The sequence below is a fragment of the Mus caroli genome, unplaced genomic scaffold, assembly GCF_978045245.1.
Source record: "Mus caroli unplaced genomic scaffold, Mus_caroli_1 scaffold_8, whole genome shotgun sequence".
Classification (NCBI taxonomy): domain Eukaryota; kingdom Metazoa; phylum Chordata; class Mammalia; order Rodentia; family Muridae; genus Mus; species Mus caroli.
Window position 1 is genome coordinate 10,046,291 of NW_028227263.1, and position 27,218 is coordinate 10,073,508.

General features: G+C 47.5%; 1 protein-coding gene across 2 annotated transcripts in view; it reads right to left on the reverse strand.

Annotated features, from left to right (window-relative positions):
• The window catches only part of Ptpre (protein tyrosine phosphatase receptor type E), a 149,866-nt gene extending 132,575 nt beyond the window's left edge, over positions 1-17,291 (reverse strand). Inside the window, exon 1 of one of the 2 annotated variants that reach the window (XM_029479487.2) lies at positions 17,021-17,291. In XM_029479487.2, coding sequence (XP_029335347.1) covers positions 17,021-17,073 — 53 coding nt within the window. In that variant the 5' untranslated portion in view covers positions 17,074-17,291. The remainder of the gene's footprint in view (positions 1-17,020) is intronic. The other variant, XM_021166288.3, reaches the window with a different exon arrangement.
• Positions 17,292-27,218: the final 9,927 nt, after the last annotated feature.

Below are 27,218 nucleotides of genomic sequence, written 5' to 3' on the forward strand. Positions count from 1 at the left end.
GGTAAGTGTCTCCTGGCCTTAGAGGCTGAGGACTGATGGCCACATCCTTACTTGAAGCTTCCTGTGGCCTGATCTTGACTGAAGCTCAAGCTGTGGCTTCTTGGACCCCTGTTCATTCTCTTAACCTTGTTTGCCAGCGTCAGCGTTGGTTCTGAGAGCTGTCCAGAAACTTGCTTTGACCGTTTCTTTTCTCATTGTGCTAACCAGAATCACACTGGGTCATGTGTTGCCAAGATCCAGGACTCATGCACCCAGAATTTAGCCTAAGAAGTCTTTGTCAATACCTACACTTTGGAATGGGCTGGCTGCTCCTTCATGCCTGAATATGGCTAACTCGAGTCACTATGTGTAGATCACAGAAATGTCAGGATGTGACTTCAGAGGCTAGATCCTAAAGACATGGTGGTTTCTTGCTTTCTCATGGATCCTGCTTTCTAGGAGGAAGGCAGCTGATGGTCATTGTCTTTCCTTGCCTGTAATAAATAAATAAATAAATAATAAATGATGACCAAAGATAACCTGGGGAGGGAATGGTTTAATTTACTTTCCATCTCAAAGCCCACTGAAAGGAAGTCAAGGCAGGACCCAACACAGAACCCTGGAGGCAGGAACTGAAGCAGAGCCTGTGGAAGGATGCTGCATACTGGCTTTGCTCCCCAAGGCTTGCTCCCCAAGGCTTGCTCAACCTGCTTTTTTATACTACCCAAGACCACCTGCCCAGGGGTAGTGCCTTAACCAGTGAGCTGGGCTCTCCCACATTGACCATTAATCAAGAAAATGCCCTACATACTTGCCACAGGCACTCTGATAGAGGCATCTTCTCAATTGAGTTTCCCCTTTCAGATGACTCTTGGTTTGTGTCAAACTGATAAGATCTAACCAGGACAGCCATCAAGACCTTAGAATGGTGTCTGCATGCAGGAGGCAAGTAAGCAAAGTCACTGTGCATACCCGACATCAGCTTGCCAGCTCTGGAAGGAGACCTTAGAGCCCCACCCCAACCTTCAGCTAAGATGGGATAAATGTGCCAGTCACATTCTAGAATACAGAAAAGGAGAGAAGTGCTGAAGATCACACAAGCACATAGTACCCGGGCATGTGTGCTTCCACGTCTCTCTCTTAAACACTATCTACTTTTTCAATGCTTCTGCTTAAGGCAGAAATGGTATGGTTGTCACAGGTTCTCATGCTTTGCCGTTTGCAATGATGACCACCGTTTACCCAGCTTAGCTACCAGTATTCAGTGCTCATACTTTCTGGGTTTTAAAATTGTAGATTAGCAAGCACAAAGATGGAAGTGCCGAGCTCTATGGACCCATGCACACTTTTTGATGTTCTACGATTCAGGGATGGGATCAAAAATTTGCCTGGATAGTCCTGTGGGTGTTTTTATGGCTTATAGACAAATTCACACCGCTGTCCAAGGAACACACGCATCTTAAGACATGCAAGAATGAAGCACAACACATTTGACAACATAGATGACAACATTGCATTGCTATGTGCCGAGGCTGGACACCCCAGTACAACATCAAATACTACATAAACAGTGCTAAGAAAAGTGAGCAGAAAGAAAGAGACTGTGCTTCATGGTAAAAATGTCTGCTAATCTCGTGTTTGCTTGATCTCATGTTGTATTTGTGTATTGTGTGCATGTGTGTCCACATGTGTGGGTAGGTGTATGTACCTACCTATTTGTGCACATGTGGAACCCAGAGGTCAGTGTCAGGAGTCTTCCTCTAGCACTTTCCACTTGTTTTTAGCTCGCATTTATTTCTGTATTATGTATATAATAAATTGCATTATCTACTTTTGCATACCTGTGTATGTGTGTGAGGCTTCAAGGCCAGAGGACAACTTAAGAGAGTCAGTTCTCATCCTCCCCCTTGTGGCGCCCAGGATTGAACTAAGATTAGCAGCTTTGGCATCGAGCACCTTGTGGTTTGAGTGAGAATATCCCTCATAGGCTCATATGTTTGAATGCTTGGTTCCTAGTTGCTGGGCTCTTATGGAAGGATTAGGAGGTGGAGGTGTGGCTTCATTGAGGAAAGTGTGTCACTGGGGGTGGCTGGGGTTTCAAAAGCTCATACCAGACACAGTCTCTTTCTACCTCATGCTTGTGGATAAGATGCAAGCTCTCAGCTACTGCTCCAGCACTCTGCCACGCATGCATGCCTGCTACCATGTTTCCCACCATGATGAGCATGGACTAACCTTCCCAATTAAATGCTTTCTTTTGTAAGTTGCCTTGGTCATGGTATCACTTCACAGCAATTGAATAGTATGTAAGAAATACCTCTACCCAATGATCTGTCCTACTGGGCTTCCCATTTATGTTTCAGAAACAGGGTCTCTCACTAAACCTGGAGCTCTCAAATTAGCCTAGAGAGACCAGGATAGCAAGACCCAATGACCATCCTGTTTCATCTCCTTGCATTGGGGTTACAGACACATGCTGCCATGTTTGGCTTCTTACATAGATGATGGGGATTTGAACTCAGGCCCTCATGCTTGCAGAGAAAGCACTTTAGGCACTGTGCCTCTCTCAGTCCTCCTTAGCTCATGTCTTATCCTACTTCCCTATCCTTCCTATTGAAAGCAGCCATGCTCATATTCCTATAACTGTCTCCACAGACGGCACAAACAAAGTTGAAAGTCTGTCCTCACATGCTCTTTTAATTTGTGCAGACACTCAGTTTTCAAAGACATCTTCTGCCTGACACCGCGACTAAATCTATTTTCACGCATCTTGACACAGTGTTTAAACTCCACCCAAATGTGCCTTGTACTCGTTATGGGTGTTTTCCAGTGTAAGCTTCCTACAGGGAAGTCCCCTCCTGGAGCCAGACCTAACACTGACCTGACTGCTGGATACATGTTGATCCTATGGGGGAATTCATCAAAAATCAGGCAATGGGAAACAAAGGCAAGCAATTGGGGCCCCTTCTGAATGTTTACCTCAGATTCCAGATCATCTGAGATCCTGCAGAGAAACAGAAACATAAGTTGTGTGTGATATGGACCCTCTGTGAAAGGAATATGGAGAGGCTGGGAAAATGGCTTAGGTTAAACTATTGGCCACACAAGCATGGAGAAGTGAGCTTGAGCCACAAAACGTTTGTAAAAATCAGGAGGTGGTAAACTACGATTGTAAAGCCAGTGCTGAGGAGACAGGAGGATTCTGGGATTACTCTGGCCAGTCAGTCTGACCAAAGCAGGGAATTCTGGGTCAACTGACACACCCTGCCTCAAAAAATTTTGAGGAATAATACTTGACATTGTCCTTTGACCACACACACACACAAAACACACACACACACACAAAACACACACACACACAAACACACACACTCACACACACACACGTACACACACTCACTCACACACACACATACACGCACACACACACCACACACAGACACACACACACACACTCACACGCAGACATACACACACGCAAAACTCTCCATGGATCCCTAAAATGAATTTAAAATGATTTTCAAATCAGAAGCTGATTGGCGAAACCTTTCATAATTGGGATTCTCCCTGACTCCTAGCAGGGAGCTAAAGATAGCTTTGCTTCCTGAGGTCTAAGTCAGGGTGTTTCCACCATGCCGCTGCACTGTGCCCCTAGGTGGTGCCCAGTTCCAGGAAGGCCACCTGCTCTGCCCTCCACATAGGGTAAGGCCATCCCTGGCACTAGACAACAACAGGGAGAAAACACTAGGGATTTTGGGGCTTTGCCATTACTCATGCCAAAGGAATGGCATGCCATTCCAGCCAGCTCAAGGACCCACTCTCCAGGCCTCTGCCCCAGGGCAGGGGTGCTGGAAGGGAAAGCTACCAAAGGTTCCAGGCAGCCGCAGCTGCCCATAGAGCTGCTGGCTCAGGGTCAGCACATTCACTTGGCCAACTCCAGTGTCCTCAGCTAGAGGCTAAGAAGCCCTAGCTGTGAAGTTCTGAGTGGTGAAGCAGAGATGGAATAGTTGGGGGATGTGGGGAGAAGGTGGGGAGGGGAACCAGGACAAGTGGCTATTGGGGAAACCACCCACCTTGCCACCTGCTTTTGTCTCCTCTACAGGTGACAGGGAGAAACAGTGATCAGGAATACAGATCTCTGATGGCAAAGTGGAGCTCTTTAAAAGCAAACCCAAGGCAGTCTTACCATGTGTGGCAGAGATAGTCTAGGGGCAGAGTTGGTACAACTACCCAGCCAAAATGCCAGAGATGGACCCTAATGAACAGTGCAGCTCCCACAACACACAGAAAAAAAAAGAAATCAGGGTACCTGGAAAGAGAGACCTCAGGTCCATGCGGATGGCCAAGGGCTTCAACATAGCCAGCTCTTTCCTACAGGAGGTTGCAAAGCAGGGCTGAGCTCCACAGAGCTAGCCACTTAGGGGACAGAATTTCATGGCATCCCAGAGGGCAGACAGGTGTGACAGCTAGACTCCACATCAAATGAGGACAGCAGCACGTGTTGAGATTCCCACGGGAGCTTTTGTGAAGCCTGCAACTTCCCCTCCTTCTTGTGAAAATCCACAGCGCATGCCAGGACACAGGGAAACACCCTGGAGACTCGAATGAACAACTCAACAGACATTTTCAGTCTGAATTTTTAAAATGACACGAAACCATAGGAAAAATAAGCACATCTCACTACACGGGGGCTCCTTTGGCAACGTACAGATGGAGGACGGGTACAGTCCTCTGGCCACACTGTCATCTCCAGAGGCCTCACTCTGGGTTTAGCTCCCCCAGGTCTGAGGGCAGTTCCCTGTGTCCCCCCACCCCCCTGCCACTGTATTGGTGAACCACACCACCTGAGGAGAATGCAGACTGTGGGGTGTCCTGTGGGAGCCATCTATCATCTGCTCTCACTCCACTGCTGTGGGCTGTGAGTGTAGCCCCTGAAGGGTCAACTGCCAGTGGGTAAAGGACATGGTTTGGGTGGGGTTGATTCCATTCCTGACCACAAGGAGGACATGTGAGCCTTGAAAATATCAGAAAAATGTCAGTTAGCCCTGCACATAGAGGAAACTTTGAAGAGGGCCCACAGTCCCCCCAGCCTGGTCTTTCAGAGCAAGAAGTCTCTCATTGGGGTTAGTCTAGATTCAATTGTAGGTCGACTTTCTATTGGGATATGCTGTCTCCTTCTATAGGGGGGTCTGAGTGGGAGTCTGCTGGAGACCACTGTGACACCAGGGACTGAGGTGAGAGGCTACAGGGCCTGGACGGCCCTGTGTGGGCTTAGGCCCTGCTGTTTCTGAGCTCTCAGCTCCCTCAGCCAGTGAGTGAGCCTGATCATGACCTGCGAGGAACTTGGCCAGATTTCACCTCTCACCTGCCTTGGCACTCTGACATAAAGCTGGTGACAGACTCTGGTTCTAAATAGTCAGATGAGACTGTTGGGCAAACCTCTCATAAGGGTAGGAGGTGACTTCATTTGTCGGTTGCCTGAAAAGGCTTGCACAGAAAATGTGCTTCTCATTATGTTAGGACATCTGTGGAAGGAGAGTGGGGAACAAAAGGGCAACTGTCTTTCCTTTTCTATTTGAAGGCAACACCTTTCTGGGCTGGTTCTTCGTGTGTGATGTGAGTTCTAACACAGGAGTACAAAGGAGCCCTCACTCTCCCAGAAGCTGAGGTGACATCACACACCTGCCTGCTGAGGCTAAGGCCCAGGAGAGAAGGCAGCTGCCTGCTATTCTTGGGGATAGACCTCCCCACGTGGCACTTTGTCCTGGTCCTCACTTAGCCAGACTTGGGGTTCACTTCTTGCTCCCCAAATTCTTGTCTGGGTAGAGCAGAGGGAGGTACTTGCCCACGTGGACAGTCCCACCTCTACTAGGTCTCTGGGAACCTGACTTTGAGGCTGAGGAACAGAACCAACAGATTGCACCTTAAATGAGACCCCAGCAGAGATTCCACACAGAGGCAGAGCAGTCAAGGCCAGGATCTCTCTTTCCAGGGGCTCCTGGACTCCTGCAGGGAGTTTCTTGCTCTAACCATTGCATCCTAACCTAGTTACTAGAAACTAGTCACTCCATTGTCAGTATGCCCTCTAAGCCCATTACAGTTGAACAGTCAAGCATTCTAGCGATGAGCTCAGAGCAGTTACCCTGGCATTGCCACTCTCCCCACCTTCCAGGTTAAAAAGCCAATCGGTAAATTGAGCCTGCCCGCTCCAGCTTCCACGACCCTTAAGCCACGACCCTTAAGCCATAAGGAAAGGACGCCACTGTTTCAGCAGCTATCAATCCCTGTTACCCTGCAAATGGAAAAGAAGCTGAGGCTAAGCAAAGTCGCTGGGATCCATCTCATCGATTTCTGCCCAACGCAACCCTATCCATTCAGGATGTGCATTTGAATAAAACAAACAATAAATCATTTGCCAAACAAAGCCCACTGTGCTTGAGACACACACCCAGGCTGCTGTCGAGACTCCTCCTGGAGGCAATATGCTGCGTAGAAAATATCCCCCGGGGAATAGGCTGAGCATCACTTAAGCAGAACAGAGCAGATAGAGGGTGGATACAGAGCTTGAATCCCCAGGATCCCACCTTCAGGTCCTGCTCAAGGATGGACCTCAGTTTGCCTCAGCTGGACACAGGTTGGGCCTCATTTTCTTAGGCCCAGCAGCTTCAGGTTCAGGAAGCAAGGGGTGAGGGATCAGTCTACCCAGCTCAGAATGGGGAGGCAGACATTGAATTCCTGATTCCTGAAGTGTACCACAGGGTCTCAGGTAAGACTTATTTTTCTTAACTGCCTCTGGTGTCATGCCCCACCTCTAAATAGGGAGATGAAACACACTGCAGCCTAGACGGAGGAAGGCAGGAGGTAACTTCAGCTGTTGGCAAACAGAAAGACTCGTACAGAAAGATCTATTTCTGGTGAGGTTAAAATACATGAGGAAAGTCACTGAGAAAATAACTAGAGAGTGTTTTTTTTTTTTTTTTCTCCTTTTACTTGGTAATGACGACTTTTGGGGGCTGCTTCATTAACATGCAATGAATTCAAACTCATATACACACATGCCAGGCTATGTCTGTGGTTCTGACCTAGAGACTACCCTGTGTGGATGGGCAGGCACTTGGGTCAGGGTGGTCTGGGAGAGCAAGGAATGAAGAAGAACCTAGAGGCATCAGTGCTGACCACCATGACTTTGGACAAAGGGGCCTTCAGAGAGCTTCCAGTCTCCTGGGCCTGCATTTCTCTATTTGGTCAGTTCTTGGGAAATGTACACTCATGCTCATACCACAGGCCAAAACCTCTTCTCGTGGGCTTCCTCCTTCTCCTGCTGGGATTGTGTCTCTTTTCCAGGACCTGCAAGGTGAGACCAGGCAGGGTGTTGTGAGCGCCGTGACACCCTCCTTTATGCCTTTCTGGGAGGTCTCATTCTTACTACACAGATTTCCTCCAGTTTTAAAGGAAACTTAAAATGTGGGCTCCTGTATAGGCTGAGGTCCTTGGATGAAAGTCATGGATGCTAGGGCAAACGAAAATTCCAGGTTTGTCCCCCAGAGAGGTCAAAGTTCACCACTAGAAACTTTATGGGCCTATTCATAGCAGCTTTGCCTGTAGAAGCAGGCAGACACCGCAACTCTGAGGAGCCTATAATGTGTCTCTGATTAGACAAGTTTTGCTGAATCTTAATAAGATGAACAGGTTAGCCCAAAGAGGCAGTTTTTAATTAAAAGCTCTTTGCTTCTGTTGAACAGACCCAACCCCCATGTAGGAGAGTCAAGTGCTTGTACTGCGCACCCCACATCCCACATCCTGGCCTCATCCTTGGCCTCTGAGCCAGCATCTGCTCCAGGGAACCCAGTCACGGTGGCCAGAACCTCTAGGCCTTGGTTCGTAGGGTACCTCTGACTGGTGTCATGACATAGCCTGAAGGCTCAGTCTCCCTAAACTAACCTCTGCTCAGGGTCACACCTACAGCTGTCAGCTCTTTCCTTAGTCTCCAGCCACACCACAAACATAAGCCAACACAGTCAACCTTTTAAAACCACGCACGGCAAGTGCTTCACTTACTGAGTTATCAACCTCATCCCCAAATTCCCAGGTTTCATGATAGGGGAGGGGACACTCAAGACTCTCAAACCTATGGAAAGCAGTTCGTAAACACGTGTTTCTACAGAAGGAGCTGCCAGCGTGCCTCAGAATCTCCAAGGGAGGCACTGGTCCCTCAGGCAGGTCCAGACTCTTGTGTCCCTGTGATGGCTGAGCCCCCAAGCACTGTCTTTTCCTAGTCCTCTCTGACCCTGCTCCAGCTAGCTGCATCTAGACACCTGCTGTTCCCCAGGCAGGAGAGCCCACTTCCCGCTGCGAGGCGAGCTTACAGAAGCCTCTCGGTCTGAAGTACTTCAGTGCTGTTGGCTGCCAAGAAAACGTTCACACCCAAGCCTGCCCTCCTCAGTGAAGCCCTTTCAGTTCTCCACAAGCCCATTCCACCTGTTCTGCCCCACCTCTGCATTGGATCACCCCTATGCCTCTCTTGGGGTGGACTTTCCTTATCCCTGAGGACCTGGGACACCCATAGGACAGTCACCGTCATAAATGCAGTGCTATGCATGTGTGTGCATAGTACTAAGAATTCAATACAGATTTAAGCATTCTACTTGCCTCTTCTTACAGACCATCAAACACTGCTAGCATTTTGGGGGGAAACTCAGAAAGAGCCTTTGAAATATTTCTAGATTGCTAAGAATAGCCCTAACTCCCCTCAGCACAATACAAAATTATTAAGTTTCTGATTCTTGCACTTTTATATTATATTTGAGCCCAAGTTGGAACTTTGCTTTTAAAAAAATGTTTAAATGAGTAGCTGATGACGTCACCCACAGAGGACCGCTATGTTAAAGCCTGTTATGTGGGCAGAAAGAAATGTATTGGTCAAGAGCCACTAGGAGCTCAGGCGAAGAACACTAAGTCAACAGAGGCTGGAAGTTAAGGCCAGAGTGACTGGCTGTGTCAGAGCACCCCCATCTCGCACTTAAGCGTCTTCTGTTTGTGTAGGCTGCTTTTAGGTCCAGCGAAACCACTCAAGGAGGAAAGCAGTCGGGAACAAGGATTCCTTCCATTTGTAACAATGCAGGATAATGTGGCTGGAGACCGGGATGGTTTTTTTGTTTTTTGTTTTATCGGTGAATGGCACAGTACAACCAGGACTATGGAGGAGTTTTATCTACACAGCTAAATATTTTATGCTCTTTGAGAGAACATTTGCAAGCTTTGTGTTCATTAAAGGAAGTACCCTACAGCAACGATTTGCTGGCCCAGACTGAGCGTCTGCGCACCCTTGAACGAAACAGAAAGGACGTATACCTTCTGGCTGCTTATTAAATCACACTGACTGCCTTCCCTGTAACTGGGAGAGAGCTTCTCTGTCAGAGGACTAAGGTGCTTGGGTCTGGATTCTATACCTGACGCAACCATGTGCCACCATTCTTTCTAGAACTGATTCAGGCAAGGCCCTCACTCCTATCTTCTGCTCAGGTGTGCCCAAGATATAAGACTCCACACTCCCTCTGAAAGAGCATGTGCCAGAAGGAGAACCAGCAGCTTGGTGGCAGCAAGTCTAGCTCACTCCTTCATTGCCTACAGCAACTGCTTCCCTCTTTTCCTCTCTCCTCCCTGTTTGTAGGAGATCATGATGCAGGGACAATGGGGCAAAGGGAGAAAGACTGGAGAGGAACTTGCATAAGAAATGCTCTCAGCTGGACTTGTTCCCTGAGGGGGGACACCTTGGGTCTCTAAGGGACCTGGAAAGCAGTCTAGGGCATTCTGTAGAAGGAAGGAAGCACTTTATCCATGGAGGAAGCTAGAGGCTTTCCCACTTCCAATGACCCATCCCTTCTTCCCTCAAAACAACTAGCCTGTGATCCACAGTATTTTCGAGAACACATGACCGATATGGAACTGTTACAATCGTCCTCCACATGTGCGTTTGACCCTTTTGGGGGACAAGTGACCCTTTCGAAGAGATATTACCTAATACAATTGAAAAACACAGATATTTACATAAAGATTCCCAAGCTGTAAAGTAGCAATGAAAATAATTTTAGGGTTGGAGGTCACCACACACAAGATGAGGAACTATATTAAAGGACCACAATATTGGGAAGGTTGGGAAGCACTGGGCTAGAGCAAGGGCAGCTGTAGGAAATTATGCCATGAGAAAATGGCCTGCTGGTATCCTCAAAGCCATAGCAGAGCCCCTGGCCGTGTCTGCCTGCATGGATGTGCCCTTCCCTACCCACAGGAAAGTGGACTGCCTCCAAGACTCGAAGATCAGTGTCTGCTTCACCAAGCCCTCCTGATGGGTGGAAGTCCACCTGTGTGGGGAATCCTAACAACAGAACTAAAGAAAATCTGGTTCCCATGATGGGAATTTCAGACAGATGGGTGGAGGTAAAGAGGGATGCCTCCAGGCCAGGCATCAAATCCTGCAGGTGGCTGTCCAGCTTTGAGGCTGGTCTCTTTGAGCTGGAGAAGAAAGGAAAGTCAACGCTGGCAGAGTTTCACAAGATACCCATGGCAGATAGAGCTCCCCACTTCCAGGCCCCACAGAGGGGGGCATCTTGCTCTTGGGATAGCACTTAGGTTTGTTGGCCTTGAGTCAAGGTCAGGGCCTTGTGTACGGAGAGCACGCGGCCCTCAGAGGAAACTGCTTAGAGGCTGGCTTGGGAGACACAGCCCGAAAACTCCAGGTCCTTGGAGTGGGAGACAAAATAAAATGACACATTCTAAAGCCCACTTGTTATAATATACTGCAATCAAGCGTCTATCCAAACAAGAGTCCAGAAAGCTAGTAGAGGGAAAAAATGGAACTAATTTTCTTCTTCAGTACAAATGGTGACTAATGTCCAGCTGGAAGTATCCAAATAGATCCAAGTCCTAACAAAAATGATATCAGTTTCTTGACTAGAAACCCAGCACCTGCCCCAAGGACATCGTGACAGAGACTTGGACATTCTCAAGCTCTTGGTTCAAATGAGGAGACCCCTGAGTGATCTGTAAGCAAGTCTTTGCTCTTTGTCGCCTCACCTCTGATGCACCAGAACCTTTGTATCTAGGTCCATCTCCTTCCTGTTGTAAAGACTAGAATCACTGGGCTGTGGAGATGGCTCCGTAGATGCTTGCCGTATGAGTAAAAGTACCTGGGTTCAGATCCCCCACACTCATGTACAAAGCCAAGTGTGGCGCCATGTACCTGCAACCCAAACACTGGGATAGAGAGAGACAAGGGGATCGGGATCCTTGGGTCTCCCTAGCCCATCAATCCAGACAAAACAGTGAGCTCCAGGCCAGTGAGAGGCCCTGGCTCAATACACAAGATGGAGAGGGCTAGAGAGATGGCTCAGTGGCTAAGAGCACTTGCTGCTCTTGTAGAAACCTGAGTTCCATCCCCAGCACTCATTTGGCAGCGTACAACCACCTTTAACTCCGGTTCCAGAGGATCTGACTCCAGTGGGTATGAGGCAAGTATGCAGTGTGCACACAACAAATATGTAGGCAAAATACTCATAAACATAGTATAAAATAAACATCTTTTTAAACGAAGAGGGAGGAACTACACCAGACACCTTCGAACCTGTGACGAGGGCATAATGTGGGTAAGTATTCCTGTGAGTTTGCACATGTGAGCATACACACACACACACACACACACACACACACACACACACACACATGGGAGGGGTGGGGGAGAGAAAGAGACAGGGTAGAAGAATCACACCTGCTCAGGCTCATACCAGAGGATCACATCTTTCCGACATCATCATCCACCTCAAAGTGCTTGCCCAGAGCCCCAGTTTGTACCATCTCCCTCAGGAAACAAAGACCTGTCTGTTCTATTGGTGGCTCTGTTCCAGGCAGGGTGACATGGCTGAAGAGCCCTCTGTACTTGGCCTCCTATATCGTTCCTGCACAGACTCCCACACCACTGCCTCCGCTCCCTTTGCCCATGCGTTCCTTCTCTTCACACACCAAACATCCTCAGTCCCAGGAACCCTGTAATAGTCTGACCGTCCCTGAGCAGATGCAGAATCACACATCTGCAGCAGGAGCTTGTGGCCAAACTATTCTCCCTACACTGAACCATCTAAGGGATCAGAGTGTGCTGCCCACACTCAGACCAGATGCCCAAACAAACTCCCCAATCAATATGCCACTCTTCACTCCAGTCTACAACACTCAAACATCTGACTACAGCCCAGCACAGCTAAGGACCAATTTTTAATTGAGTTTCTTTCCTCTTGATGGAGTTTCTATCTGTTTGAGGAGAGAGAGAGAGAGAGAGAGAGAGAGAGAGAGAGAGAGAGAGAGAGAGAGAGAGAGAGAAAGACTCCCTATTGTTATCAATACTTGATACCAATTCTGTGACAAGCTAGATTAAATGCACTCTTGGTTGTATTTAAAATGATTTTGAAATAGGTGACCATTCTTTAAACCTACTTTATATGGCCTCCTCTTCATTGGGAATCAATATAAAAGGATATATTAATTTGTTTTTCTGAATTACGTGGCTAAGAGTTTTTATTGGTTTTTTTTTTTTTTTTTTTTGTTTCATAAGCCTCACCAAACCCTTTGAAGTATTCATTTATGTAGCTGAAAGAAAGAAACCCATATTTCTGGCAGAGAGCCAGACACAGTGAGTACAGAGGCCGTGAACCACATCAAAAGTCCCTGTGTAGCACACCTGGATAGGGCGGACCCCAACTGGTGAGATTTGTGGAACAGCAACAGGACCTGAGAAAAGAAAAATGGGGCTAGGCAGGTAATTCCCCAAGGAGGACCTTCCCAGCCTGCATCCAGCATCAGCTCCCACCATCTGCCTCTCCTGGAGAATTGGAAACATTGTATATTCCTATCACCTTAGGCGTGGTTTATACAATCCAGCCATCTGGAGGGCAGGTGGAATCTAATCAGAGAGCCCCCAGAGCAGTGGTTCTCAACCTTCCTAATGCTGTGACCTTTTTCTATAGTTTCTCATATTGTAATGACTGCCTACCATAAAATTATTCTGTTGCTACTTCATAACTATAGTTTTGCTACTGTTATGAATTGTAATGTAAGTATCTGATATAAAGGATATCTGATATGCAACTGGAAAGGGGCCACAACCCACAGGTTGAGAACCACTGCCCTAGCACCTGGAGAGGTTCAGAGATTTTCCAGAGCTGCCCTATTCTCTGGAGGAGAACAGTTAAGCCCAGAGCATTTGGGAGCCATCCACAGCTTCATTGTTCTATATTAATGGTTGCAAAGCTGACCTTATGCCCCAATTCTGCATGCTTCCTTCTGGGCTACGCTGCCTCTTGGTGCTACAGTTACCTCGTTTCTGCCTGGCTTCACACCCAGCCTAGTTTAATTCAGGCCACAAGCCCAAGTTAATGTCTACAGCAAGTTGTAGTTTTGCCTCACGGATCACTAACACCAGAGTCAGTGGTGCACGATGAGGAATGACTTCACTCCTGGTGCACCATAAGTGACAGCATTATGAGATTAAATAGCTAAGTTATGCAAAATTTACATAATAGCTCAGCTCATTGTGAAAAAATTAAAGTTGCCTAATAATATGCCACGTCATATTGATCCCAACTATTCTTTCAGGTTGCACACAAAGAAAGACTCTATCCACTATCATGATTTTGTTCACTTGCTGGACAACCTGAAGAGCCATTTCTCAGATACCATCTACCTTTTCAGAAACAGTGTCGCTTGTTGACATGACTCACCAAATAGACTAGACTATCAAATCCAGCAAGTCGCAGAGATACTCCTGTTTCTGCCTCCCCAGAGCTGGGGTTACAAGTGTCCAGCCCACACCTGGCATGTTTTATGTATGTTCTTGGTCTTGAACTTGGGTCCTCTTGCTTATTAGGCAAGCACTTTTCTCACTGAGCCATCTCCCGGGTCCCATGTTGGTTTTTACCATGTATGCTGCATATAGCCTTTGGTATGTTAGGAAACAGACCTCCTTTCCTGGGTGTTGATCACATGCTTTCTAATGTATATGCATCCCCTGACCCCATCTCTGTAGCCATACAAAGTCGTGACGAGCATTCCACTCCTGAGGAGTAAGCATCATTGTCTGAATTTAAGTCATTTTAAACAAGACCATCCCAGAGGCAGGATTCGAATCCAAGTCTAAACCTAACAAAGTCCAAGGTCTCAGAGACATTCCCTGTCTTGTGGAAGAGCTGAACTGTTAAAACAGATCAACTATTACCCTAAAATAGACTTGAACAAGTACTTCAGAATAGGGCCAAATGTCCGTCCATAGAACCAAGAGGAAAAGAAAACACTCTCTGGCAGAGGGTCCACAGAGGCTTTAGGAAGGCTAAATCACTTGATAACAGGCTCCATGTCTTATAGTCTAGAGAGTTGGGGGCCTGCGGGGAGACCAGGCCACAGCACTATTTGCTAGGAAACAGCAAGCCAAGGATGACCTACATTGCACAGGGCCTTCTCAAGTGACTCTCAGGGGCTAAGAGGCCCGACTCTCCTCTAACAGCCCCATTCCCTTCTGTTTTGGAGCAGAGCCTTCCCAGGTGAGACCCAAACACCATGAATAAGAAAATGCATCAGTGAGGGAAGAGAACTCCTGTAGTTCCTGTTCCCCTACTGCCCCCAAACCTGCCTCCTTGGGGAATCCTGTAGGGTCTCTTTGATTTAGTGTCCCCTTAAGAACTGGCCCTGTATCTCCTTTATGGTTTGTCTCCTCTTTCCATGATCCAGTACGTCATCAATATACACTGCAACAGACATCTGTGGAAAGCACAGAAGCTCTTTCACACAAACACACATGCTCCAGAGAGCCCTGCACATAAGCACACATGCACATAAGCACACATGTTCCAGAGAGCCCTACTTCATCACCAGTTAGTTTCTCCACCCAACAGCAGCCAGCAAGAGACTGCTTCCAAGCGCTGAGCTCACAGTCCCGTCCTAACCTAAGCCCCTGTTCAGTATCCCTTTTAGATGCAGAAAGGAGGCTAGTGCATTCAGAAGGGTGAAGAAAGCATTGAGACAAGTTAGGTGAGTGTGTGGCGTGGGGGACAATGAAGGCACACCTTTGATTTGGGACATGTTAGCGGTAAGGTTGTTGCCCTGGAAGAAAATACCAGGTGCACTGCAGAACATGCCCTCAGCCTACCAATTTGTCTCTGACTAGCAGGGGCGTGGTTTCAATAAATGTCCTCAGAGATGGAGCCGTGAGGACCAATGAGGGACAATCAGGCACAGAAGCACAACGTGACCTACTGTAATGGCCTTTCCCACACTTTTCCTGCACTTCCTCGCTGTGAAAGGATTTGCACGCAGGAATGCCTAGCGCTGAGGAGATCACTCTCAGGATAGTTTCAAGGGCAGAGTTTCAAGTCTCCCCCCAGGCCATCTCTGAAGTGGCACGACTGCTGACCCAGGAGCTCTGCTGGGCCAACTTTGCCTCCACGGCAGAGACAAATGCGTTTCCAGGCTGGGAACCAATGGCCAGCCCTGTTCTAACCTTGTGACCAGATAGGGGCTCCAGGAAGCATTCAAGGACAACAGCTCCCTTACTGAAACTTCAGGGCTGGTTTGCCTGAGAGGTTCTGCATTATCAGATCCAGTTTGTCCAACGACCTGGCCTTTTAGTAAGACAAGCAATGCTACCAACTTCCGAACCAGAAAACACTTGGGTTGTGTGGATGATGGGCCACAGGCAGCGTTGACCCCAAGAAACTAGGACCTGGGCCCAAACCTGGCATTCAGGAGACAGACAGCCTCTCCCTGACAATGTGGACCCACCTTTTAGGCTAACCAACACCTGGCCTTTTGTTTCCCCAAGACCTTGAACTTGCACTGAGAGACCCAGCCTTTTGTCTATGTCCTGAAAGCTGAGGGACCTTGGCAGCCACCAGCAACCTACTGTTTCATGCCCCCTTTGGCTTAGTCCCTCAGCTTTGGAAAAACATTCCCACCCCCATTCCTGAGCTCCACTTTAGCTAAGCATAGGCTTTTTACATTGTAGGAAAATAAATGCATAAACATTGTTGCAAAGGTGTCCAGGCACCTTGGGTCACGAGGCACTTAGGTGCAAGGACATTACTGACTGGGCAAGAGACACAATCATTTCTAGAACACATGAGCACCCTTTGCTGGTCTTCCTTCAAACTCTCTGACACAGTCAAGGCTCCATTTTCTTCCTGTAGTTTCTGAGGTTCCGACACTTACGGAGTCGTCATAACTCAATATAAACCTGCAGGCATCACGCTCTAACCTCTCTAGAACAATACTTCATGACTGAAAGGAAATTAGGTCAGGTCCAGTCCTTAGTCCTCAGGCTTGGCTCTACCTCATCACCCTGTGGGTCTCCAAGCCTTTCCCAGATGGTCCCAGGAAACACCAAGATGGGTACCGCTGGCCTTTGGCTTCAGGACCTCCTCAGGTCCCCCTACGGACTGCAATTCCTGGCGTCAGACCTGAGCTACCTGCCGGGTTCCACCTTGACCCTGAATCCCAACTGATGCCTGCCTGGGAAGGCACCGGGCCCTAGACCGGGCGCCAGCATCCCCGCAGCGCCCCCCGCTGAGCCGGGAGTTGGCGCAACTCGAGTCACTTTCTGGAAAAGCTCCAGTCTCAAGCCCTGCGTGCGCAGCCCCCAACCCAACACACCGGTTGGAACCCCCTCCCGTTTCCACTGCGTTCACACACGTCCCCAGGTTGTTGTCCTCTTCCCACGGTCGCCACCCACAGACACACGCCCTCTGTGTAGCTGTTCACTGAGAGAACTGCCGAGGTGGTAGCCAAGTTCGGACCGCGTCTCGGGCAGGTAGCTGGGGTCGCAGGGTCTCCAGTCGCTAGCATCCTGTACACTAGGAGGATGGCAAGGACCTGGCTTGGACGCAGCTCCCGTACAACAACCCGTCCCTCCCAGGCAGCGGTCCAGGATATTCCGGTCTGCTCAATGTGCACGGGGAGCACGGCCACCTCCGGACGTACTGCCACCCGCCCTCACCGCGCCACTCACCTCCCAGGGACCGGTGCTGTAGCGCCGGTCGCTCCGCCGCGGCGACTCCGCATCTCCCGGGCGCCCGCCCGCCGCGCTCCGCTCCGGGGCGTCCGCTGTCCCCGCCGGCGCGAGGGAGGGTCGTGGGGACGCGCGTAGGCAGTGAGGTACCTACGCCGCCGGTGACTTCTCCCGCAGCCCGCAGCCCGTAGCCCGTAGCCTGTAGCCCGCAGCCCGTAACCCGCAGCCGGCAGCCCTCAGCCCTACAGGAGAGCAGGAAATCTGTCTGGCCCGGTCCGGCCGCCTCCAGCTCTGGGCTAGGGCTCCGGCTCCGGCTCCAGCTCCGCGGCGGGGGCGGGGCCGTGGAGCTGCGAGGGGCGACGGCGACGCCTGGTGCCTGGCTCTGGGAGCGCACCGCGGGCGCTCACCCTCCTGGAGCTTTGGCCTTTACACTGGGAGGATGCAGGAACATGCCCTCTCTGGGGAGCCTCTCTCCTGGCACTCTGACTGGACACTCTATCGGGGAGGGTCCTAAAAGGTGATGGCACTCAGACGAGCCATAAAGAAAACTCAACGTCCCTTCTATTTAGCCTTAGCTCTGGACACCACAAAGTAGTGTGGCACTTTAGGTTTCGCAACTGGTAAAGCAGGGCTGGGACCAGTGGTAACAGCCCTGCTTCAGAGAAGTCGGCAGAGCTGAGAAATGTTAGACACTCCCTCCCAGAAAAAGAGTGTGCGGGCGCCCCATGGTGGGTGCTGGGGGTATACAATTAGTAAGAAATGTCTGGCAAAATTAAACACACATGGAGCAGAGCAGGGACCAGCCAGATCTGCTGCTCTGGGGACTTATTTCGTAGTGCTTTAGTTTGGACTATAAACGAAGTCCAGCTTGACACAACTTTGAATTGAGGCTGATGGGGAAATAATCTAGATCAGGTTGGGCTTCAGACATGCCCATTGGAGGTTGATTGGATTGTTAATTGATAAAGGGAATCTCATTCCACTGTGGGCAGCACCATTCCCTAAGACCGGGGTCCTGAACAGTATAAGGGAGAAGGCTCAATGGCATTGGGCAAGCAAGGGTGAGTTTAATTTATTTTCTCTTGACTTTGTAGGTGATGTCTGAAGTTTCCTCCTGGACTTCCCTGAAATAGTGAACTGTAGCTTGAAGTTGTGAATCAAAGAAATCCTCTCTTCCAGAATTTACTCCCCTCCCCCTGATATTTTTTCTCAGCAACAGAAATAAAACATCCTGACTGGAAGGCAGAAAGCACAACAAAGCCATGGTGTCTATCTTGGTTCTGAACCTGTTTGGTTGGGCCAGGGCATAGCCTCATGGGGATGCTGTTTCTGTGTTGGGGACCTTGCTTGCAGAGCTTATAAATGAAGGAGGGAATAAGTAAATGAATGGCATGAAAGGCATACGTGGGGTATTACCTCACCCTTTAGTTTACTGCTGTTAGAGCTGCAGAGCCAAGCTGACTTATAAGGTGACAGTTTCAAAGGGCCATCAGTCAACTCCTAAGTTGGCTGGAACCTGTACTGGACAGAGCTGTAGACTGGAAGTCTGAAGAGCTGTGGAACCCTCTAGAGTGCTAAGAATGCTCTTCCTTGCCCATGGTTCCAGGACCCAAGCTCAGGTCTTCCTTCTCTGCCCCACGAACCTCTGTCTCTGAAGATCTGAATTGGGAAATTGGGTCTTCTTCTTCCTTTCCTGCCTCACTCACCCCTGCTTCCGGGGGCTTCTCCAGAGCTGTAACACCTTCACGTGCACATCATTCAGAGGCATTCAGCCTTCCAGACATCAGCAAGCTCAGTTCTTCAGGCACCTCCCGCCAGTCTAGCCCCAGCTCTTGCTCTTGCTTCCTGGGCCTTGACTCTGCCTCTGTGCATCTTGAATGAAGTTCCTTCTCTTCCTCTCTGTGCTTGCCTCTCCTATGACAGCACTGTCCTCTGATCTCAGACACCCCTGACTCCCAAGTAAACCTGACTGCAGTGATGCTGTGCCCAACTTCCCCAGTGACTCCTGAGCCCTTGCTTATCTAATGCAGCCATGGTTCCTCTTTCTCAGTACTCTAGAAAAGCTGCTTCCTGCCTTGGTCCCGCCCCCTTTGCTACCTTCCTATCAATTGTCCCAGTGCCCTCAAACCCCTCTTCTCTCTTGTAGCCCTCCTCACTGACATTTCTGACTGAGTCAGGTTGTTTTGTTGTGTTTATTTTAAGACAGGGTGTCTTATCTAGGGCTTCCATTGCTGTGAACAGACACCATGACCAAGGCAACTCTTATAAGGAGCAATATTCAATTGGAACCTGTAATTTAATTACAGGTTCAGAGGTTCAATCCATTATCATCAAGGCAGGAAGCCTGGCAGTGTCCAGCAGGCATGGCTCTGGAGAAGGAGCTGAGAGTTCTATATCTTGTTCTGAAGGCAGACGGGAGAAGACTGGCAAAGCCCACTGTTTTATTTAGGGTTTTGCTGCTATGAATAGACATCATGACCAAGGCAATTCTTATAAGGATGACATTTAATTGTGGCTGGTTTACAGGTTCAGAGGTTCAGTCCAGTATCATCAAGGTGGGAGCATGGCAGTATCCAGGCAGGCATGGGGCTGGAGGAGCTGAGAGTTCCACCTCTTGTTCTGAAGGCAGCTAGGAGAAGTCTGGCTTCCTGGCAGCTAGGACGAGGGTCTTAAAATCCATGCCTACAGTGACAAACTTCCTCCAACAAGGCCACTCCTATTTCAACAAGGACACACTTCCTAATAGTGTCACTCCCTGTGAACCAAGCATTCAAACACATGAGTCTATAGGAGTCAAACCTATTCAAATCACTACACTGGGTCTCACTATGTGGCTTTGGCTGTCCTGGAACTCACTATGTATACCAGGTGAGTTTTGAATTCACAGAGAGCCCCCTGCCTCTGCATCCCAAGTACAGGCAATTTTGCTCTTTTGGTTACTTTCTCTTCATTTGCCCCAGGGTTGGAAATGCCATCAGCCCACGCTGTGCTCTTCCCACCTTCTATTCCTGCAACAGGAGACACACCCAACAGTCAGAACCCACAGTGAACATGTGGGCTGGCAGAGCAAAGCAGGGCAGTCCCCAGCAGGCAGCAGCAGGTAGCCCTGATACCTGTCCAGAGCCCAGTGGGGCAGGCAGAAAGTTTCCTCTGAGTGTGTGTGCCCTCAGGGAATAGCCCAGGTTGGGTGTGGCCAAGTGGCCCAATGACCATCGCCCAGCTCTGGACTTTATTGCTGCTGCAACTGCAGATCCAGGCTAATGATTAATATAGTGACAGTTTCAAAGCCCCGATAAGCTTGTTAGCACTGCAGGGGTGGGGAGGCAGAGGCTGTTATCCACCAAGAGGAAAATGTGTCGCCTTAGTCAGACATCTGTTCTTGGAAAGTGACAGCCTTGTGAACATGATGAGGAGGCAGATGGCTCTTCTCTCCAAGTAATATCTGCCCTGTTGGACCCCAAATGTTATTCTAGGAATTAAGTGGTATTCCTTAACATCTACTGAAGTCTACAGACATTCTGTCATTCAGACATGGGCTATCCTTCATTATCTTTGTCCCTCATTTGGATTCATGATTCCCAATTAGCACCAGTTAATTCTCTTCCCCTCATCCTAGATGGCAAAGACCTCCCTGCCCCATTACTCCTGCCCTTTAGTGTCAGAGACAGTGTCCCCCTCCCTATAGTCTACTCTGCCTGACTGAGCATCTCTGACACTTTCCATGCACCCTCTGCCTCCTGAGTTCTCCTCCATATCTGGCTGTGTAATTTCTCCTTTGGAATACGGTCCCACCCAGGCAGGATTCCCAGAACTGTACCATCACCAGACCATGTGTTCTGTCTTCCATTGTTCCCAAGAACTTGACCACTGGAATTTTCCTCAGTAATTTACAAACTTATTTTTATGATTTAAAGAAATTATGTGTGTATGTGTGTCTATGTGTGAGTTATACACACTTGAGTATAGGTGCCTATGGAGTCCAGAAGAGGGCGCTAGATCACCTGGAGCTATAGTTACAGGTGCTTGTGAACCACTCCATGTGGGTTCTGGGAACTGAACTTAGGTCCTTTGCACAAATAACAAGCATTCTTTACCACCGACTCCTTTCTCCAGTTCTGCAGGAACTTTTTCTTTTTTGGACACATGGCCTCCTGCATCCCAGGATGACTTCAAACTCAATATGTAACAAAGGATGATTGTGAACTCGTGATCATCCTAGAGTACTACCTAGGCCTAGGTGTCCTAGGCCACCATGCCTGCCTTTATACAATGTCCATACTGGGGATAAAATCTGGAACTTGACTTTGTGCATGCTGCACCAGCATTCTGCCAACAGACCACATTCTCACTTTCTCGCCACAGTATCTTGCTAGGGCTTATTCAGTTTAAAAGTTTCCAGCAGAATTCATATGTTGAGTCCAGAGATACACTCCTGGAGAGTAAGCAGAAAAGGGGGCAAAATTGGTGTTAATAAAAAAGAAAAGAGAATTCGCTTCTAAACAAAATGCAGGAAGATTAAAATAAAACCATCTGACTTGAGGAGAGATATTGGGCTTTAGTGATTCGCCATAGCGTGCGAGGAGCAAGAGAAAAAGAGGAGAGCATTCACTGCTTTGCAGTGACATTCAAAACCTGTCCACACAAAGAAGGATGGCTCGAATGACCTCTAGAAGATAGCAGAAGTTTTCATTTCTAGTATCTCAATATTATTCCCTCTACCCCCTCTTTTCTCATGTTAGGCCCAAATACTAATAGTTCCTGTCTCTCTACTTGGCCAGAAAAGAATTCCAAATAAACAGAAAGTTGATCCTAGTCTGGGTCCTCACAATATGCTAATTTTGAGTTTCTTTTTACTGATGGACCATATGCATACAATGTGCAGATCCTATGAACACAGCGCAGTGAATAGAGCCATGCATGTTAGTAATAAGCATGCCCTTACCGAGATACTGACATTTTAGATAAGGGGAAATCGCTCAGCTGGTAGAGAGCCTGTCCCCACAAGTATGAGGACCTGAGTTGACTCACCACCCAGGTTAAAAGCCAGAGGTAGTGTGCTAGCTTATAATCACATTTCTGACAGATGGAAACAAAGGTATCCCTGGGGTTCATTGACCTGCTAGTCTAGCCAAATCAGTGATACTCCGGTACTAATGAGAGACATTGTCTCAATAAAACAAGTTTGATGGCTCCTAAGAAAAAAACTTTCCCACATAACATGCCTGCACACACATACATACCTGCACACACATACATACCTGCACACACATACTCACCTACATACAAAGACACACATATATACCTCTACTCACACATACACACATATACATACACCTGCATACACACACACACACACACACACACACACACACACACACACACTAGCATTTTGGTCCTTATAAACCCCCTCCCCTTTTCAGAAAATAACACATTCCAAAAGGACAGCCATTATTCTGATGTCTGTTGCCACAGATAGTGTCAGCCCCTCTTGCTCTTTATAGGAATGTGATTAGAGTATGTTATATATAGGCAGATGGCTCTTTCACACACTATGTTATTTCTAGTTTCTTGCACATAGCAAAATCATTTTGAGATTCGCCCTTTATTGCCTAGCCATGGTTAGGTAACATAGATTTTTTTCCCCCTAGTTTCATTTTCTAATTTTTCTCTTTATCACGGGTTTTCAATGTGATTTAAAGGCCAGTGATTCTGCTGCAGAAAGCAAGCAGCCTCTGACTGAGGCCCCACCCCAGTAGCCACTGGACCCGCTCCTCCCAAAGCTCATCCAGCTCATGTCCCTGTTACCGGCTACAGTGTTACGAAGCCACTGGCCACTGCCGTGTGTGCCGCACAGGTGCCACCATAACCTTTCTGATGAGCATCCTGAAGGAAGTCGCCCACCTGTTCCTCAGTCCCAAGGCTGGTGGCTGGTTTTGGATGTGTGTTGACTCTTGATACTTATTTACTGTATAAATATAATTTATCATTTGTATCATGACACAAAAAGAAATGCGATTTAAAATGTTTCATTGTGACTTTCTAAGCCTTATTGGTTTAAAGTAAAAAAAACACACACACAAAAAAACTTTTTTTCTTTTAAATCAGCGGTGTGCTGGAAAAACATTGCTCAGCAGTTTAGAGCACCTTCTGCTCTTGCAAAGGGCCCGTGTTCCATTCTCAGCATCCATATGGGAGCTCACTATTATCTAGAGCTCTATTTCCAAGGAATCCGACTCCCTCTTGATGATACACAAATGGACACACAGCCAAAACACTCAAATACATAAAATAAAAATGAATAATGTTAATCTTCAAAAATGTTTTCCCTGCCACCCACTTTCCAAACTCTGGTGATACGTACCTGCTTCCTCCTAGCTGTTGACTGGGCCACTAAGCCAATGAGTTTGGATGTTTTTTATTGTGATGAGTGACCACTGCTGTCTTTCCCCTATGGTGCTTTGGGTTCTGTTAAATCCATTCAGTGAACTTTCTGTTTCAGTTATTTTATATTTAGGTCATAGTTTTTTTCATTTGGTTATTTTAAAAAAATATTTTTTATTGTTCTTCAGAGGTTTCCCGCTGTTCTTTTTTTTTAATTAGGTATTTATTTCATTTACATTTCCAATGCTATCCCAAAAGGCCTCCACACCCACTCAGCCACCCACCCACTCCCACCTCTTGGCCCTGGCATTCCCATGTACTGAGGCATATAAGATCTGCACAACCAATGGGCCTCTCTTTCCGCTGATGGCTGACCAGGTCATCTTCTGATACATATGCAGCTAGAGACATGAGCTCGGGGGGGGGGGGGGGAAGGGGATAACTGGTTAATTCATATTGTTGTTCCACCTATAGGGTTGCAGATCTCTCCAGCTCCCTAGGTACTTCCTCCAGCTCCTCCATTGGGGGCCCTGTGTTCCATCCAATAGCTGACTGTGAGCATCCACTTCTGTGTTTGCTAGGCCCGGCCATAGTCTCACAAGACACAGCTATATCAGGGTCCTTTCAGCAAAATCTTGCTAGTGTATGCAATGGTGTCAGTGTTTGAAGGCTGATTATGGGATGGCAGTCTCTAGATACATCCTTTCATCTCAGCTCCAAACTCTGTCTCTGTAGCTCCTTCCATGGGTGCTTTGCTCCCAATTCCAAGAAGGGGCAAAGTATCCACACCTTGGTCTTCGTTCTTCCTGAGCTTCATGTGTTTCACAAATTGTATCTTATATCTTGGGTTATTCTAAGTTTCTGGGCTAATATCCACTTATTAGTGAGTACATATCATTTGAGTTCTTTTGTGATTGTGTTACCTCACTCAGGATGATGCCCTCCAGGTCCAACCATTTGCCTAGGAATTTCATAAATTCATTCTTTTTAATAGCTGAGTGGTACTCCATTGTGTAAATGTACCACATTTTCTGTATCCATTCCTCTGTTGAGGGGCATCTGGGTTCTTTCCAGCTTCTGGCTATTATAAATAAGGCTGCTATGAACATAGTGGAGCATGTGTCCTCCTTACCGGTTGGTTTCCTACTGTTCTATTAGTATTTCTTTCGCTGTGATAAGCATTGAGATTGGATGTGGGGTGTGGGGAGGCTTAGTTCATCATTGTGGGGAGTAAAGCAGAAACTCAAGACAGGACCAAAGGGAGAAACCATGGATGCCCTCTACTCTCTGGATTGTTTCTCTGGCTGCCTCAGCTACCTCTCTTATACAGCACAGGCCTACTTGTCTAGGGATAGCACTGCCCCTAGTGGGCTGGGTTCTCCTGCATTAATTAGCAATTAAGAAAATGCCTCACAGACATGCCCACTGGTCAATCCAACAGAGACAACTCCTGAATGACACCTTTGTTTGTGCATTATATCATCTTTACTCTTAAATCATTGAGCATTTTTTTATAATAGCATTGGTAATTCTTGTCTCCAACTTTAAACACCTGTATTATCTTTGAGTGTGCTTCTATTGATGGTGGTGGGACTAAGGGTTCCTTGTTCCTTTCCTGCCTTGTTTTCATTTTACTGTAACGCTTGTGATTTCTTGCTGTTGACTGAAGGCAATGTCTTTGAGTGTTCTAGATGAGTTTTAGCCTTGTTAAGATGTGTCTGTAGAAGCCATTCCTCCAGGAAAAAGCCAGCCCAGGCTTAAGGCATGATCATTCTGCTTCCTGACCTGAATGACTGAAGCATCCCCCAAGAGTTGGATACCCTGGTTGACTGGACCTTTGAAGAGTTTCAGCACAATCCAACCTCTGGAATCTTCATGATGACCACAGCCCTCCCTGGATGTCCCACAGCTGGCCTGAGAGAGTCTCACCCTATCAGTGGGCAGCAAAGCCTTAGGCTGAAGTTTTAAGAGGGCTTGGAATTGCTCCTTGAGCCATGCTTGTCTGTGACTGGAATCCTGTTCCATATGCTCCAAATGCTCCAGAAGCCACAAACCTTGTTTGAGTCCTTTTGCTTCTGCTTCCCTTTAGCAACAGTTTAAGAAGTTCCCCCAGGGGAAGAGAAGAGGAAGAGAGAGAGAGAGAGAAACAGAGAGACAGAGAGAGACAGAGACAGAGAGAGACAGAGATAGAGAGACAAAGAGAGACAGAGAGACAGAGAGAGACACACACACACAAACTCAAAGAGACAGATAAAGAGGCAGAGAGACAGAGATAGAGAGAACCTAATATGGTGACTTGATTTTTTGCTCTATCTATCTATCTATCTATCTATCTATCTATCTTTCTTTCTATCTATCTATCATCTATCTATCTATCTATCTATCTATCTATCTATCTATCTATCTTTCTATCTATCTATCTATCTATCTATCTATCTATCTATCTATCTATCTATCTATCTATCCTGTGTCTTTCTATAACCTATCTATCATCTGTCTTTCTGTCTGTCATCTATCTATCTATCTATCTATCTATCTATCTATCTATCTATCTATGTGGTGACAGAAGTGTGGTATGCCCCCTGTCCTGACTTCAGCTTGATGCCTACCTTGTCTTTCAACATTATTATTCTATAATTATCTATATGTGTCTCTTTCCCCCAGAAGTGAATTGGCTGTGTCTAGTGATTTCTGTGTCTTCAGTCCCTTTTCTACATTTACAAGAGGAGAGCCTTCATCCCACAGGTAAGTAGGTTATCTAAGAGGACAGGGTTCTGATATACATATTCAATATTGTTCTGTAATCAAAGAACACAAGAAAAAGAAAAATAAAAGAATAGTTTGTGACTCTGTCTGTAATCTCAAGAAATGAGTGGGTAAGTACCACCAAGGACTAACTGCTAGGCCATAAGGCAGGAGTTAGAGAGTATGGTGGTTAAAATGAGGATGCCCCCCCCCCCATAGGCTCACTTATTTAAATGTTTGGTTGGCACTTGATGGATTGTTTAGGAAGGATTAAGAGGTATGGTCTTGTTGGAGGAGGTGTGTCGCATGGGGGATGGACTTTGAGGTTTCAAAAGCCCATGCTGGGCCCAGCCCTGGGTTTTCACTTTGCCTCATGCCTGCAGGTCAGGATATAAGCTCTTAGCTATTCCTCCAATGTCATGTCCCGGGCCTGCCATACTCACTGTCACGATGAACAATGAACATGGACTAAGCCTCCGAAACTGAAACCAAAACAAGCTTCCAGTTAAATGCTTCATTTTGTAAGTTGCCTCGGTCATAGTGTCACAGAAATAGAGAAGTAACTAGGACGGAGATATAAGCAGGAATGTTTAGAACCACTTTTAACAGAGTACTAAAAACTGATAAAGATTATCATTTAAATCAGATTCAAATAGAATGCCATTTGGAAGAGAGAATTTGATGGGCACTCCTCCCTAATACGATCTGAGAGTAAGGAGGTATAACCCAGAAGGAAGAGTGAGCCTTTCTCTTTCCACTTCACAGGACCTTGACAAAGCCTTGAGGTTTGCTTTGGGGATCCCTATGCTATCCCTTTGGGGTCTACGTCTCTATTCTCATGATTTGAGAATTCAAATTATGTCCTGACACTGTAGGTTAACGTGGCTTCCACAGCATGATAAAGGCTATAAACTAGTCATGTGATTGAGGAAGTCCTGAAAGGACTGCCTAGCCCTTCTTCATGCTGGTTGGCTGCAGCCATAACAACCATTTCTGCAAGACCAAAGTTCAGCTTCTGCACGTCTTTATGGCTTTGTTCACAGTTCAACGTTCAGTAAGCATAAAACTTCCC